Genomic DNA, 16,281 nt, shown 5'->3' with positions numbered 1-16,281 from the left:
CACTATCTCTCCTCTGGACATGTCCAAACCATCTCAGTCTGGCCTCTCTGACTTTATCTCCAAAACCTCTAACATGTGCTGTCCCTCTGATGTACTCATTCCTGATCCTATCCTTCCTGGTCACTCCCAGAGAGAACCTCAGAAGCTGTCTCCTGTCTTTTCTTCAGTGACACTGTCTCTAGACCAAACAACATCACTGGTCTCACCACAGTTTTGTACACCTTTCCTTTCATTTTAGCTGAAACTCTTCTATCACACATCACACCTGACACTTTCCTCCACCCGTTCCATCCTGCCTGGACACGCTTCTTCACCTCTTTTCCACACTCTCCATGGCTCTGGACTGTTGAGCCTAAGTACTTAAAATCCTCCACCTTCTTGATCTCTTCTCCCTCTAACCTCACTCTTCCACTTGGGTCCCTCTCATTCACACACATGTACTCTGTCTTACTGCGGCTAACCTTCATTCCTCTCCTTTCCAGGACAAACCTCCACCTCTCTAGCTTCTCCTCCACCTGTTCCCTGCTCTCACCTCAGATCACAATGTCATTTGCAAACATCATAGTCCATGGAGATTCCTGTCTAACCTCGTCTGTCAGCCTGTCCATCACCATAGCGAACAAGAAGGGGCTCAGAGCTGATCCCTGATGCAGTCCCACCTCCACCTTGAACTCCTCTGTCACACCTACAGCACACCTCACCACTGTCTTACAGTCCTCACACATGTCCTGCACCGCTCTAACATACTTCTCTGCCACTCCAGACTTCCTCATACAATACCACAGTTCCTCTCTGGGCACCCTGTCATAAGCTTTCTCCAGATCTACAAAAACACAATGCAGCTCCCTCTTGCCTTCTCTGTACTTCTCTATCAACATCCTCAAAGCAAATACTGCATCTGCAGTACTCTTTTTTGGCATGAAACTATACTGCTGCTCACAAATGTTCACTTCTGCTCTTAGTCTAGCTTCCACTACTCTTTCCCATAACTTCATTGTATGGCTCATCAGCTTTATTCCTCTGTAGTTGCCACAACTCTGCACATCTCCCTTGTTCTTAAAAATGGGCACCAGCACACTTCTCCATTCCTCAGGCATCTTCTCACTATCTAAGATCCTGTTGAACAAACCCGTCAGAAACTCTACTGCCACCTCTCCTAGACACTACCATACCTCCACAGGTATATCATCAGGACCGAGTGCCTATCCACTCTTCATCCTCTTCAATGCCCTCCTCAATTCATCCTGACTAATCTTTGCTACAGCTAATTTGCTACCTGGTCCACAACAGTCACCTCTTCTAGTCTTTGTTCTCTCTCATTTTCCTCATTCATCAACTTTTCAAAGTACTCTTTCCAACTTCCCATCACACTCCTGGCACCTGTCAATAGACTTCCATCTCTATCCTTAATTACCTTAACTTGCTGCACGTCCTTCCCATCTCTGTCCCATCTCTGTCTCCCTGTCTTGCCAACCTGTCTCTCCCTCCTTACTGTCCAACCTAGCATACAAGTCATTATAAGCCCCTTTTTAGGCCTTTGTTACTTCTACTTTCACTTGGCGCTGCATCTCTCTGTACTCCTGTCTACTCTCCTCAGTCCTCTCAGTGTCCCACTTCTACGTAGCAAACCTCTTTTTCCTGTATACACTCCTGTACCTCCTCATTCCACCACCATCTCCTTATCTACTTTCCTTCCAGATGACAAGCCAAGTACTCTCCTACCTGTCTCCCTGATCACATTAGCTGTAGTTGTCAGTCATGTGGAAGCACCTCCTGACTACCCAGAGCCTGTCTTAACTCCTTCCTAAAAGTCCGCTTCCACCATTTTGTCTTCTTCTCTGCCTTTGCCCTCTTGATCTTCCTCACAACCAGAGTCATCCTACACACCACCATCCTATGCTGTTTGGCTACACTCTCACCTACCACTACTTTGCAGTCACTGATCTCCTTCAGGTTACACCGTCTACACAAGATGTAGTCTACCTGTGTGTTCCTACTTCCACTCTTATAGGTCACCCTATGTTCCTGTCTCTTCTGAAAGAAAGTATTCACTATAGGCGTTTTCATCCTTTTTGCAAAGTCAACCACCATATGTCCGTCTGGGCCTCAACCGATCCGGTATGGAAGTCATAGATTTGATTCGCATGTTTGATTTGGCAAAAGTTTTACGTTGGATGCCCTTCCTGACACCACCCTCTGTATTTATCCTGGCTTGGGACCGACACAATAAGGCACTGGCTTGTGCCCTCTCGTGGCTACATTGATCATGATTCTTCTCTATGTTTCATAAAATTTTTCTGGTTAATGAAAGTTCCTTTCTTTGGATTGGTAGTGTGGTTGGCCAAAAGAAGTGAAACCAGGGAAATTTGCATTGAGTACACATCTATCAGCAGTATTTATTGAAAAATGTCCACTATTGATGGTGTTGGTGCGAGTCAGCAAACATGTTCATGATGTGCAAGTCAATATATGCACAAAATCAAAGATGGTCACAATGGAGCGTTAAAACTTAAATCTTGCCCCAATAAAAGATAAATTCCTTAATAACATGTCTTTGATAGTAAATCTAACATGGTTAGCAAAGACGTGCAGTTTTAAATTATGAATTGCATTCCTCTTTCTCCACCTGCTACATGAGGTAGAGGAGTTGTCCAAGCAACGATTGTATATAAATTATTTCATAATTTCAGTCAAATTATCACATTTTTTGTCTTTTAGATAAAGCCCAATTCGCTAAATTCAAGTACTTATTCAAACCTGCTTTTTCTGTCAGTTTAATTCAACACTTTTAACCAAATTAAATAATTTGTGTATTAATAACACAGACCTTGCCGTTAAAAAAATAGCTGGGACTTTTCTGTGAGGAGTTTGGATGTTGACCCTTGTACATTTGTGTGGGTTCTCTCCAGGTTGCAGAATCTGTAATGAAATTTACCATAGGCATTAATGTCAGTGAGAATGTTTGTCCGTTTCCTTGTGGTGAGCTGTAACTTATCCAGGTTGTAGTCTACTGCCTCAGATTTCAGTTATTTATTTTTGATCTTTATATTTGCATCTGTCATGAAACATTGCATGTTTTTAGAAATAAGGTTATTGTTACGTGAAGTATTTCTTGTCTCCATCATTGATACAAGCTATATTGAAATGTAAGTGTTCGTTAACGTTCACATTGTTTGTATTAAACACACTTCTTTGGATCACTTTCAATTCCCTAAAAGTATTTCCATATGCTTAAATAACTCCCTTTCAGCATAAAGCAATCTGGATGAATTTAACTTGATTTTTCAGGATTTAACCAGCTTCAGTACGGCAACTTCAGTAATTTCTTCAACTGCAGCATTAATAGCACAATAAGCATTGTTTGATGAGTAAAATTGTAAAATCCATTGAAACCCATTAATCATGTTGAATATTTTACATCACTTAATTTAATGTTATATTAAGGTCATTTAATGTTATTTTGTGGCGTGCATCTAGACAAAAAGTTTGATTCATTTGATGCATTGTTTTTCTATCTCATTAGAACAACTTGACTGATATTAAGACAAAAATTTTTTTGCATAAACATTCGGAAAAAGAGCGCATTTACAAGCTCCTGTTAAGTGTAAATACACACTAAAATCTTGTTTACATTTCCATTGCTTCACTCAGTTATTCCATTTAAAATCTCAGTTTCAGTGTTTATTACTGGCAGTGTTTCCTCAGAGGACAGAGATTGTCCAGATGACTTCTAAATGATTGTTTAATCAACACCAATCACCTTATCTGTGAAAATTGTATCAGACTACTGCTGAACGTGAGGCTGCCTGTGTCTAGAAATAAATAAATCAAGAAACATTTAAAGATAGAAAATCAGTTTATTACGACACAAAACGCAAAATGTAGGCCAACTAAGAAAAGTTCAAAGGGTGAAGCATCACACTGTACATCTTCTGGATATGTGCTGAGTAAACCTGTAAAACAGACGGAACACCATTAAATAGTGTCAAGTTACAGCACAGTCAGCACAGCATGACCTCATAAAGAATATAATTACTGGACATTGACAACAAAAACACAATCATTCAAAAGTAAAGCTGCTCTGACCGCCTGTTTTAGTGATACTGATGTTAATATTTAACAGCAAAGTGTTTTGTTTTAATTCAGAGCCCATACAGTTGTTGCAGTGTGATAAACATGTTAATCATTAGTCAGGTTTTACTGTTGAAGATCTATAATTTTGTTTTCTCTCTTACATTCGTGTGGTTCGTTTTGTCTGCAGCAAAAATCGTTGGGACAGATTTTTTCCACAAAACTTGACTTTAATTCTATGACACTATTTTCAAATATAAAAGAAATCTCATTACTGTAGTCATCAGCGCAATGCTAGTGGTTCATGTGCAAAATTGCTTTTCTGGTAAAACAAGTGAGTAAGAGTTTGTTTTCCTTTTACTTTTAATGCATTATTTAAGCTGTATTTGCACAAACAAAATTAAAATTTGAAATAATTTCTGGAAGTAGGTGAAAATCATTGTATTAGCTGTCGCATAAAGAACGTCTGCGTCCTCGTCCTTACACCGGTCACTGCTCGGGACCGCAGCAGTTCCTGCTGGAAACCTCGGCGTCCTTCTTCAGGATAGTGGGCCTCACAACGTCCACGTCGCGGTGCAGGTGATCCAGTAATGCCGGCAGGATGGCGGGGGATGCATAAAAGTCAACCAGAAAGTAAATCCCTCTGACGTTCGTCGTTCTGTGTTTTTTGATCTTGTAGGGCAGCAGTCTCTCTCCCAGGTTCTCCAGGTCCCTCACCACTGCACCCCGCGATATCAACGTCTCCACGCTCCGCCTGAGAATGGCGGCTACCTGCGGACGCTGCATCGCCTTCAGGATCAAGGAGAGTTCGTAGCGAGGCATGGCTGCGGCTAACAAACCCAGAAATGTACCCTGTTTACTCGAACTAGTGCTCTGTTGGTGTCATAACCGAACAGCTACGTTATGCGGCCATAGTAACGCACGAGGGTACAGGAAGGTCCTTCCTGATGACGTATAAATAATGCGTCCGTTTTGACGACACGTTTAATTAAAAATTAAAATGAAAAGGGGGGTTTATAAAATTTATTGTGGTGCTAAACGAATTAATAAATGTATTTTAGATATTCCGACACTATAGCCGTCTATTGAAGTTGCTTTATTTATTTTCTTTTTAAAAAAATGCGTCATTCTTCTGCGCACGCGCACTCTCACAACAACTGTCGGGATTACTTCCTGCCTTTCCAGGAAGTGCGTGGTGAAGATGGCGTCGCAGAAGTCGACTCCGAGCGATCTGTACAAATGCGTATATTCGTTTCTTCTCGAGAACAAGTTCACCAAGGCTGCTCAGCAGTTTGTGAAGCAGACTAAAGTGGTAAGCGGTTCGGCCGGTGTGGTGTGACGTCCGTCTGGTGACGTAGGTCAGACTCGCCTGCACGAGGAGCGGTCCTGCGGCTCGGGCACCGGCGGGAGCACGTGTAGCGTCGACGGCCGAAGATGGAGCTGTTCCCCCGGCTCTGGACCCTGAACTAATAACTACAGTCATACACTCCTGGGTTATAGCTTTTAGAGAATTGCAAATGAAACTTTTACCACTGTTGCGAAGTTAACGAGAAATGTTTCTCTACAGAGTCCTCAAGATGAAAATGAAGAGAGCCTCGTCAACATCTACGATTTCTGGGTGAAGTAAGTTGTTTTTTCTTCTACCAATGTCAAGGTTTATACCGAGAATCCAGCAGTAGATTGTTTTCTTTACAATTGCAGTCAATGCAAACATGTAGATACATGCGTACCCACGCTAGAGGAAGCCTCATGGAGCAGAGCGCTTTAGTCAAGTCTTTATTGTCAAAGATCTATGTAACAAGTATGTTAGCACATCTCCAATGTGCAGCTAAGATAAAATAATAATAAAAAGAAACCACAAATGGATGAACAGACGTTGATGCAACACTGACAACCAGAAATATACAGGTATATACCATGTGCACACACACACACACACACACACACACACACACACACACACACACACACACTGAAGTAAAGTGACCAAAACAAAACTGTGCAATAGGATTAAAAAGTGTAAAATTGCATTAAATGGTCTGTTAATAACTTCTGTAATGTCCTGAACAGTGATCATGTTGGTTGCTTCAAGCTGTTGATTAGCCTGATGGCTAATGGGAAGAAGCTGTTCCCCAGCCATCTGCAGCATGCTGCGGTATCGCTTCCCTGATGGTAGAAGGGAAAACCTGAGACAGTAAACACACTTAATCTCATCACCTTTTAGAATCATAGTGGTGAGACACAGTGTACTGCTGCTGCATTCATAGTGATGCTAATTATGAGTTCACAATATGGCCTGGAATGTATTTCTTTATTTAGTTTATTTTTTTCCCGGACATCTTATTACAGCAGTCTTCACACCATCACATCATCAACAAACAACAAGAAAAAAAGGCTGAAGCTGTTTGGCCTGTGAAATTCAGGGGATTTTGGCAATTGATTAATTATGTTTGATACTAACTGTGTGCACTTGTACACAGTAAGTGTTGTAACTTTTCTCGATCAGTGTAAAACACATACTGCACATTAAAATATTGCACATCAGGGGCTGTTCACTGCAGCACTTTTGAGCATTACACATTTTCCAGGATTTGCTTTTGTTGTCCGGACATCTAGTCAAAGACGTGCCTGTCGTTTTGAACCAGCATGTTTTGTTTTGTGCTGTGGCTGGCAGTAGTCTCTGAGCACTCATCTGGAGCTTCTACTTCCCCACCTGATCGTACCAGATCAGGTGGAGAAGTACATTGAATATATCACTCCCCTTTTTTTTTTCGTAAAAGATTCTTACACTGTTTACATATTGTCTGATTTGTTTGGAATCTGTTCTTTTGTATCCAAACCACATCCCTATTACCGAAATTGTTCCACTGTTGGGGATGAACTCTTCATCTTAATTTCTTTGGCCATGCTTGCTCTCCACCACCGGTGTGTTTTTAAGTCTTGAGTCATCATCAGAATCATATGCAGTCATTACGTCAGCAAGTCGGCTCAAAGCAAATAATTGTACCTTTTTTTTCACTAACAATCCCCGCTACTGTCCCAGTTATTTCCTGTGTTTTCACTGTTAAAGTCAGCTACAGAATCCATCATGAGCTAATTATCAGTATTATGATCAGAGACAGGTATTTAGGAACATAATGCAGGCTGTTTTTTTGTGTGTGTGATTTTCATACTAGTATCGACTGACTGGTTTTAAATAATTGTTCATTTTTAATGAATCTACTTGTTCCCAGGTCTCCTGAAACTAAGAAACGAAAAGTGTCCCCCAATCAGACTGAAGCATCAAATGGTCCATCAGCCAAGAAAGCAAAAATCAATCCAGAAACCTCAAGTGAGGAGTCGAGCAGCGAGGAGGAAGGACCTGTTACAAAACAGACTAAGGCAGCCCCTGCAGGTAACCTGTAAATATTTTACACAGTACTAATGTGGGAGTTTGATGTCAGCCAATAATTTGTGGATCAGAAGCCCCAGGATTATAGGAGTGTATTTGTTTTTTGTTTAGCAGGCAAAGTAGCTCCTACTAAAGTAGCAGCAGCCGCTAAAGCGGCGTCCAGCAGCAGTGAAGACTCCAGTGATTCAAAGGAGGAGAAGGCTCCTGCAAAAGTAGGAGGGAACACTCATATCAGATCTAATGCTGCAAGCCTGTGGTCATGACTTCTATTAATAGGATCATTTTTATATGTAGACCCCTGTGAAGATCTCTGCTCCTCCAGCAAGAAAGAAAGACACCAGCTCCAGCAGTGAGGAATCAGACTCAGAGGATGAGCAGCCCCCTAAAGCCCCCGCACCAAGTGTGTTTACAGCTAGAAGTCATGAAGATGACCAATGTGACTTTCTATCATTTAATAAAACTTAAGATGAGTTTGATCTAATCTACCTCATTTACCTCTGAATAATAGAACCCAAGGCAGGTGCAGCACCAAAAACAGCAGCCCCTGCTAAAAGTGCTGCCCAGAAGAAGCAGGAAAGCAGCAGCGAAGAGAGTTCCTCAGAAGATTCTGAAGACGAACAACCAGCAAAGGTACTGAAGACACAATACTGCATTTCAGTGGTTTCTGTTCATTTTTATTCCTTAATTTAGATTGAAGTAGACTCATGGAGATCGTAGAAGGTAGTAGACTGAACTGTTTTGTCCACATGTTCACACAGGCTCCACCTAAACCTGCTGTAGGAAAGGCGGCTCCAGCTGCACCTGCTGCTGAGTCGAGCAGTGAAAGTTCTTCATCTGAAGACGAGGCTCCACCCAGTAAGAAGCTGAAAGCAGGTGAGGAGGACTTTGTTGTTGTTGTTTTTAGTTTTGGAAATATTGCATGCTTAGCTAAAACTTGTTTGACCGCGACTGGATTTTTGTACGTCTTCCAAAGTCACACGGTGTGCCAATTTCAAAATATGAAATGAATTTGCTTACACATATTTACCAAAGTTAAAATTATTATTTGTTGTCCTAACAAGGTTCATCATTTTGAGATCAAATAACAAATGAATCAGTTCAGTTGTATGTACTGTATATATTTATTAACGTGTTTCCAACACAGAGTTCGCTTCTAAAAAGCCATGATTTCATACCAAAGCATCTTAGTCGAACCCTTTTCATTTCTGCCCCAGTCCACTGTTGTTCCTCAACATTGTGCTACGAGCTGACCGTGTCTTTAGTACTGAACACGTTGTACCGAGGTCTCATGTCGTACGTCTGAAAGCTGATCAGTGTCTTGCCTTGGTAGGAGCGTACAGCGCTGTCCCCCCGCCCGCTTCCATCCACAAAGCTCCAGCTGCATCAGCAGTCAAAAAGGCCAAAGACAGCGACTCTTCAGACAGCAGTGATGAGGAAGAAGAGAAGAAAGCAGCTGGTAAGAAGCGACCACGTTCGGTCTTCTTAAAGTAACATTGTTGTGAATGGCCTGTCTGACAGCCTCCTGTAACCCTCATAGCCAAACCTGCACCAGTAAAGACCAGTGGTGCCAAACCCAGTGTGTCCAAACCCGCTGCCAAGAAGAAAGAGTCCAGCTCTGACAGTTCAGGTAACAGCCAGAATCCCAGTCAGCCGTTTTCTTCTTGCCATAATTCGTTGCCAAGCGAGTGACTGATTTTACTTCATCTTTCCAGATTCAAGCTCGGATGAAGAGGAGGCGACGAAGCCTGCAGCAATAGCTACCCCAGCTAAAGCAGCGCCAGCCAAGGCTGTAGCTGCTAAAGAGGAAGACTCTGACTCATCAAGCTCCGAGGATGAAGAAGAGGTGAAAAAACCTGCGGCAAAAGCGACTCCTGCTAAGGCTACTGCTAAAGCTGCTAAAGCTGCTCCAGCTAAGGCCACGCCAGCTAAAGCCACGCCAGCTAAAGCCACGCCAGCTAAAGCCACGCCAGCTAAAGAAGACTCCTCAGAGGCAGACTCCAGTTCAGAGGAGGAAGAGGAGAGCAAAAAGAAGCAAACAGCTAAACCTGCTCCTGTAAAGACTCCTCCAGCCAAAAAAGATGCCTCCTCAAGCTCAGGTGAGAGATGTTAGATATTTGTGGTATGATGGATGTACTTTTATTTTTTTTGGTATTTATAATTTGGTCTGTGACTCAGTCATTTTTTGTAATTCAACATGTTTTTTGGAGTAATTTGGGTCAGTCCATTTGGAAAAAAAAGTTAACATTTTAACCTATAGATTTGGGTTTAATACATCCAAGACCTGAGTGTGTTGTGCATATTATAAACAAAATAATTTGGTTGTTCTAGACTCTGAAAGCAGCTCCGAAGATGAAACGCCAGCCAAACCGGCCTCCAAACCTGCAGCCACATCTGCCGCTGCTTCTAAAGTCCAAGCCAAGGCAGCAGAGAGCAGCTCGGAATCAGAAGACTCCTCCTCTGAGGAGGAAGAACCAGTCAAAGCCAAGCCAGCTGTCAAACCGTCCACCCCAGCTGCAAAGCCTGCTACCCCCGCCGCCAAACGCCCTGCACCAGCCGAGAGCAGCTCAGATTCTGACTCCTCCTCAGAGGATGAGGAACAACCAGCTAAAGCTAAAACAACAGCAGCAAAACAAACAGCTGCTAAAAAAGGTACCCCTGCTTCAAAACATGCTACCCCTGTAGCAAAACCTCCTGCGCCAGCAGAGAGCAGCTCGGACTCTGACTCCTCCTCAGAGGAAGAGGAAGAATCGGCCAAGGCTAAACCAAAAACTGCTGCAGCTAAACCTGCAGCTAAAGCAGCTCCCCCAGCTTCAAAACCTGCTACTCCTGTTGCTAAGCCAGCTGCAGCAGAGAGCAGCTCAGACTCTGACTCCTCCTCAGAGGAAGAGGAAGAGCCGGCCAAGGCTAAACCTATAGCTGCTAAAGCTGCTGTAACTAAACCTGCAGCTAAACCAGGTACCCCAGCTTCAAAACCTGCTACCCCTGTGGCAAAATCTACTGCAGCAGAGAGCAGCTCAGACTCTGACTCCTCCTCAGAGGAAGAGGAAGAACCAGCCAAGGCTAAACCTACTGCAGCAAAAGCAGCTCCCCCAGCTTCAAAACCTACTACTCCTAAACCAAAAGCTGCTAAAGCTACTGCAGCTAAACCTGCAGCTAAACCAGGTACTCCAGCTTCAAAACCTGCTACCCCTGTGGCAAAATCTACTGCAGCAGAGAGCAGCTCAGACTCTGACTCCTCCTCAGAGGAAGAGGAAGAACCAGCCAAGGCTAAACCTACTGCAGCAAAAGCAGCTCCCCCAGCTTCAAAACCTACTACTCCTAAACCAAAAGCTGCTAAAGCTACTGCAGCTAAACCTGCAGCTAAACCAGGTACTCCAGCTTCAAAACCCGCTACTCCTGCTGCTAAGCCAGCTGCAGCAGAGAGCAGCTCAGACTCTGACTCCTCAGAGGATGAGGAAGAACCAGCCAAGACTAAACCTACTGCAGCAAAAGCAGCTCCCCCAGCTTCAAAACCTGCTACTCCTGTTGCTAAGCCTGCTGCAGCAGAGAGCAGCTCAGACTCTGACTCCTCAGAGGATGAGGCCGAACCAGTCAAAGCTAAACCTGCAGTAGGCAAAAAAGTTCCCCCTGCCTCAAAGCCTACTTCTCCTGCTGCAAAGCCTGGAGCGGCCGCAGACAGCAGCTCTGACTCGGACAGCTCAGACTCTGACGACGACGCAGCCAAAGCTCCCGTCAAGAAACAAACCCCAACAGCGGCGGCCAAGACCGTTGCTGCGGCTCCAAAGAAGAAGTCTGCAGAGAGCAGCTCTGAGGACTCAGACAGCTCGGACTCGGAGACCGAGTCAAAGTCTGTCCCTGCGAAACCTGCCGTTACCAATGGCAAGGCGGCAACACCCAAGGCTGCCACCCCAGCAGCAAAGACCCCGGCAAAGCCAGCAGAGTCGTCCTCCAGCGACAGCAGTTCTGAAGAGGAAGAAGCCATTAAAAAACCTACAAAACCAGTGACACCTGCTGCAAAAGGAAAGAAAACTGCAGCTAAAGCTGAAGAGAGTAGCAGCTCTTCAGAGGAGGAGGAAGCACCGCCTAAAGCAGCCACAACACCCATCACCCCCACAGCAAATGGTAAGTCTCCATCGGGTTGATCCTCATCCTCTGGGTGTCTTCATCCATAACAAGGTCATCAGGAGGTTTCCAGCAATGGTCCACGCTGGTGGTTTTCTACTATTTTCTTTTTTTCCAGGATGAAGTCTAAGATAAAACTTTCTGCAGGTCGTACCGGTGCTGCGTCGCTATTCTCCACTCAGTCACCGTTAAATGAATACCTGTCGTTTACAAAGTGTTGTTTTGACTTCTGTGAATCCATAAGGAATTGTAAAAGATAAAAAAAAATCAAGGCTGTGCGAAGGACTTTTTTTACCCAGACGGTTACTGACACAGTATTTATCTGCCATCAACACAAGTAACTCCTTTCCTTTTTTTCCTACAGGCACCAAAGAAAAGAAGAAAGCAGATGAAGACTCATCAGAAAGTGAAGAGGAATCCAAAACGCCAAAAAGCAAGAAAGCGACAACCACACCGCAGACGTTTCCTAAAGCCAATAAGAAGGTAGGACCTAAAACGACGACAGTCAGATGAATAATAACTGATGGCTGCTGGATTAACAGGATGGCTTCCCAGGTCTAAAGTTAGCGACTTGTCTTTCAGTCCTCCAACATACCATTCCGTAGAATACGAGAGGAGGACGTAGACGTGGATCCTCGCCTCGCAGACAACTCCTTTGATGCAAAGGTATGTTCTGTAGCTCTGTGAAGATGGTTTACGTTCAAACCAAGTACTCATTGGTCTTTATTTATCATTTCAGCAAGGATCTACGGGGGACTGGGGCCAGAAAGCCAACGACACACTGAGGTTCACAAAGGGGAAGTCATTCCGCCATGAAAAGACGAAGAAGAAGAGGGGAAGCTACCGTGGTGGCGCCATCTCCACGTCTGTCAACTCCATTAAGTTTGACAGTGAATGAGGGCCTCTCGCTCACAGCTGAACTTTTAACAGTCCGTTAAAATCATGAACAACGATGCAGAGGTGTAGCCAGAGGAGGGAGACCTGTGGAGCCGAGCTTCCCTCACATTTTAATGGACTAATGGACGCCGTCCTTTTGACCTCAATCACACTTATAGCTGGTGATGTGGCCACAGGAGAGCCGATCCTGCAGCGACATCAGACCAGAGGTTGAGTGACATCATCCAGTTATAGCCACTGGGTGGCTGCAGGCCACCTGTTTATAGGAAATGTTTGCATTCATGTTGGGTCTCCACTTTCGTTTTCGTCAAATTTCAAATGTCTTCCTTTATAACAGAGTTTTCATTGTTCTGTGCGTGAATATCCATCAGTCCTGGCATTTATTAGGAAACACCTGATTATAAATTTAAAAGTTCACGTGAATTCTTGGTATGTTAATCAATGTTTATTTTGCTCCATATAAATGTGAAGAGGGTTTGTGTCAGCATCTTCTGTCTTTACATTAGCAGTCAGAGTAGAATTGAGTATTATTCTGTATATTTATTGAGTTTTATTCCATTTCAACCTAAAGATCTCAAGGCCATCCCAAGTTTATTTCAGTCCTTTGCTTCTGTTGAAACATTTGTTAGGCTGTTAGGACGTCTGTCAAACCCTCACTAATCTATTCTTCACTGTTATGAACGTAACTGAACCATATTTTTTTTCCAGATCTGGACTTTTACTGTATACGCCTGTGTACTGTTTTATTTTTTTAGTTAATTCTTGTAGTGTAATTAAAAGACCTAACGTATAAAATGTTGGTGTGGCTGGAATGATTTAACATTAATTTATTTGCTCTTTTTATGGAACAACGGCACAGGGCAGCGTTGCACAGCCAACATTGTTTACAGTAGAGGCAGAGAGCTGCTGACCTCGACGGAGGATATTGTCTGGCAGTGGAAAGAATACTTTGAGGATCTTCTCAATCCCACTACCACGTCTTACACACAGGAAATGGAGGCTGAGGTCTCAGAGGTGGACTAGTCCCATCACCCAAGCTGAAGTCACCGAGGTGGTTGCCAGATTCGCCCTGAGTACCTCAAGTCTCTGGATGTGCAGGGACTGTCATGGTTGACACGTCTCTAACATCGCATGGCAGTCGGGGTCAGTACCTCCAGATTGGCAAACCGGGGCGGTGGTCGTGTTTTTCAAAAAGGGGGACTGGAGGGTGTGTTCCAGCTATAGGGGGATCACACTCCTCAGCCTCCCAGGGAAAGTCTACTCCAGGGTACTGGAGAGGAGGATTAGACCTAGAGTCGAACCGCAGATTCAGGAGGAACAATGCCGTTTTCGTCCCGGTCACAGAACAATGGACTAGCTCTACACTCCATGGAGTGCTCAATCAAGGGTTCATGGGAGTTTGGGCAACCAGTCCACATGTGTTTTGTGGATCTGGAGAAGGCATTCGATCGTGTTCCTCGTGGTATCTTGTGGGGAGTGCTTCAGGAGTAGGAGGTTCGGGGCCCTTTGCTGAGGGCTGTCCGGTCCCTGTATGACCGAAGCCAGAGCTTGGTTCACCTTGCTGGCAGTAAGTCAGACCTGTTCCAGGTGCATGTTGGACTTAAACAGGGCTGCCCTCTATCACCGGTTCTGTTCATGATCTTTATGGACAGAATTTCTCGGCGCAGCCAGGATCTCGAGGGAGTCCGGTTTGGGGACCAAAGGATTTCATCTCTGCTTTTTGCAGACGATGAGGTCCTGCTGGCCTCATCAAACCTGGACCTTCAGTCTACACTAGGATGGTTTGCAGCTGAGTGTGACGCAAGTGGAATGAGGATCAGCACCTCTAAATCCGAGGCCATGGTTCTCGACCGGAAAAGGGTGGTGTGCCCTCTTCAGGTCGGTGGAGAGCCTTTGCCCCAAGTGGAGGAGTTTAAGCATCTTAGGGTTTTGTTTACGAGTGAGGGAAGGATGGAACGTGAGATTGACAGATGGGTCGGTGCAGCTTCTGAAGTGATGTAGTCGCTGTATAGGTCTGTCGTGGTGAAGAAGGAGCTGAGTCGCAAGACAAAGTTCTTGATTTACCGGTCAATCTACGTTCCTACTCTCACCTATGGTCATGAGCTTTGGGTCATGACTGAAAAGACAACATCCCAGATACAGGCGGCTGAAATGAGTTTCCTCCATAGAGTGGCTGGGCTCACCCTTAGAGGTAGGGTGAGGAGCTCAGTCACCAGGGAGGAGCTTGGAGTAGAGCTGCTGCCCCTTTGCCTCGAGTGGAACCAGCTGAGGTGGCTCGGGCATCTGTTCTGGAAGCCTCCTGGACGCCTCCCTGGGGAGGTGTTCCTTGTTCCGGGCATGTCCTACTGGGAGGAGACCTTGGGGAAGACCTAGGACACGCTGGAGGGACTATGTCTCTCGGCTGGCCTGGGAACGCCTCAGGCTCCCCCCGGAGTAGCTGGAGGAGTTTTCTGGGGAAAGTATGGCCATCCGTGCTGAGATGTTTGCCCCTGCGACCCAGATAAAGAACAGGAAAGAACAAAAATCTCTTTTTGGCAAATCAATATCTCACTGTAGCCACTAGCTGGCAGTAAAGTCTGAAATTCAAGCCAACTGCCACAACTCTAGTGAAGGAAGTTTAAGGCAGTAAATTTAGAATTTAACCAACAAAAAACAGAGGAAACATTAATATACAAACCAGTTTTTTGTGATGCTATGTGAAGTGGAAAGAGAACCTCTGAGGATTAGACCAGTCAGGAGGGGTTCTGCATCCCACAACCTTCATGCTTTTGTCCCAAGGTGTTTCAAACACCTTGAGAAAAAATATTTACCAACAAGATTCAATGGAGCTGATGAGGTGAAAATGATGAGCAGACGACTGACCTTGAAGATAATTCATGTTGTTCTTCCTTCGCTCCTCTACTCCAGTGCTTCCCTATGAGACGCCCTTTTTTACTTACAACACAGTGAAGTGTTTTCTGCTCTGCCCATCCAGAGGTGGGAACACAGAGCCTCCTCACTGAGGCTGCCTGGCATTACAGAAAGTAGCCTCTGAAGGCCTGTAAACCGTTAACTAGTCCTTTGCTGTGTGTTTTATCACACAGGTTTAAAAGATGGACTTAAATCAGAGGCAGAAATAAAACAACTTTATTCTTAAACAGGGGATTTAGCATCACAACTCCAGTGGGTCTATAAGGTGTCGGGGGGTCGATGTTGTCGATGCTATTTTGTTTCCTTATGACACCGAGTGCTGTTGATGCATGTGCTGCTATTCTGTGTCCAAATCCTAGTACGCTTTTTCTTTGGGTTTTAGATTTTGGTTGGATATAAAAATCCAAATCCTCTGCAGAATTCAAGGGTTTAAAAAATTCAACATCCACCACCCACTTTCATACTGATCTGTGAAGCAGCTTTAAAAACAAACAAAAAAATCTCTGAAAAAACAAACTAAAAATGAGAGCATCTCAGATTAATCTATTAACGTCAGATCTTCTGAGGCACCAGTCAGAAGTCCTTCGCCCTGCGTTAGTGATGTCTGTACTGTGTGTCAGTCAAGGACGACACACACTGCTTTAAATCAATGCAGTGTGTGTTTGAAGGAGCTACAGTCCTTTAACTGGCAGCAGAGACAGGACTGGCCATCCTGTACATTTCAATCAGACAAAAGTGCTGACTGCTCTTCCACTCACACACACGTTAGCATCTTCATCTTCTGCAATGCATTAAACGAGACATAAAGTAGGCCATGATTTTTATCCTGAACAGGCTTCACGTTATAATTACACAGGACAAAAGACTTCTTTGGTGTCCCTTGATTTGTG

At 44.4% G+C, this 16,281-nt stretch overlaps 2 protein-coding genes across 3 annotated transcripts; one reads left to right on the top strand and one right to left on the bottom strand.

Annotated features, from left to right (window-relative positions):
• Positions 1-4,560: 4,560 nt before the first annotated feature.
• Positions 4,561-4,893, bottom strand: mrps6 (mitochondrial ribosomal protein S6). The gene has a single exon (XM_068328042.1). The coding sequence runs from the start codon at positions 4,891-4,893 to the stop codon at positions 4,561-4,563; it is 333 nt and encodes a 110-aa protein (XP_068184143.1).
• A 368-nt stretch (positions 4,894-5,261) lies between these two features.
• Positions 5,262-13,266, top strand: nolc1 (nucleolar and coiled-body phosphoprotein 1). Of its 2 annotated transcripts, none has more exons than XM_068326829.1 (14): positions 5,262-5,383; positions 5,639-5,694; positions 7,305-7,465; positions 7,577-7,674; positions 7,757-7,862; positions 7,971-8,092; positions 8,221-8,335; positions 8,793-8,918; positions 9,000-9,089; positions 9,175-9,558; positions 9,791-11,584; positions 11,949-12,067; positions 12,167-12,250; positions 12,324-13,266. In XM_068326829.1, the coding sequence occupies exons 1-14, from the start codon at positions 5,273-5,275 to the stop codon at positions 12,480-12,482; spliced, it is 3,525 nt and encodes a 1,174-aa protein (XP_068182930.1). In that variant the 5' UTR covers positions 5,262-5,272; the 3' UTR covers positions 12,483-13,266. The 2 variants fall into 2 exon arrangements, with proteins under 2 accessions (XP_068182930.1, XP_068182928.1); XM_068326827.1 differs by having other exon boundaries at positions 7,574-7,674.
• Positions 13,267-16,281: the final 3,015 nt, after the last annotated feature.

The sequence above is a fragment of the Antennarius striatus genome, chromosome 11 (assembly GCF_040054535.1).
Source record: "Antennarius striatus isolate MH-2024 chromosome 11, ASM4005453v1, whole genome shotgun sequence".
NCBI classification, from domain to species: Eukaryota; Metazoa; Chordata; class Actinopteri; order Lophiiformes; family Antennariidae; genus Antennarius; species Antennarius striatus.
The sequence above is the reverse complement of the archived record's forward strand: the minus strand, read 5'-3'. Positions and strand labels throughout refer to the sequence as shown.

What these genes read in the sequence shown, in the direction of transcription:
- nolc1 (XM_068326827.1), top strand. Translation starts at nt 5,273, where the DNA reads ATGGCGTCGCAGAAGTCGACTCCGAGCGATCTGTACAAATGCGTATAT. An exon ending in ATCTACGATTTCTGGGTGAA is followed by an intron (nt 5,695 to 7,304) that starts GTAAGTTGTTTT and finishes ACTTGTTCCCAG; the next exon opens with GTCTCCTGAAACTAAGAAAC. An exon ending in TTCCTAAAGCCAATAAGAAG is followed by an intron (nt 12,068 to 12,166) that starts GTAGGACCTAAA and finishes CTTGTCTTTCAG; the next exon opens with TCCTCCAACATACCATTCCG.
- mrps6 (XM_068328042.1), bottom strand. Translation starts at nt 4,893, where the DNA reads ATGCCTCGCTACGAACTCTCCTTGATCCTGAAGGCGATGCAGCGTCCG.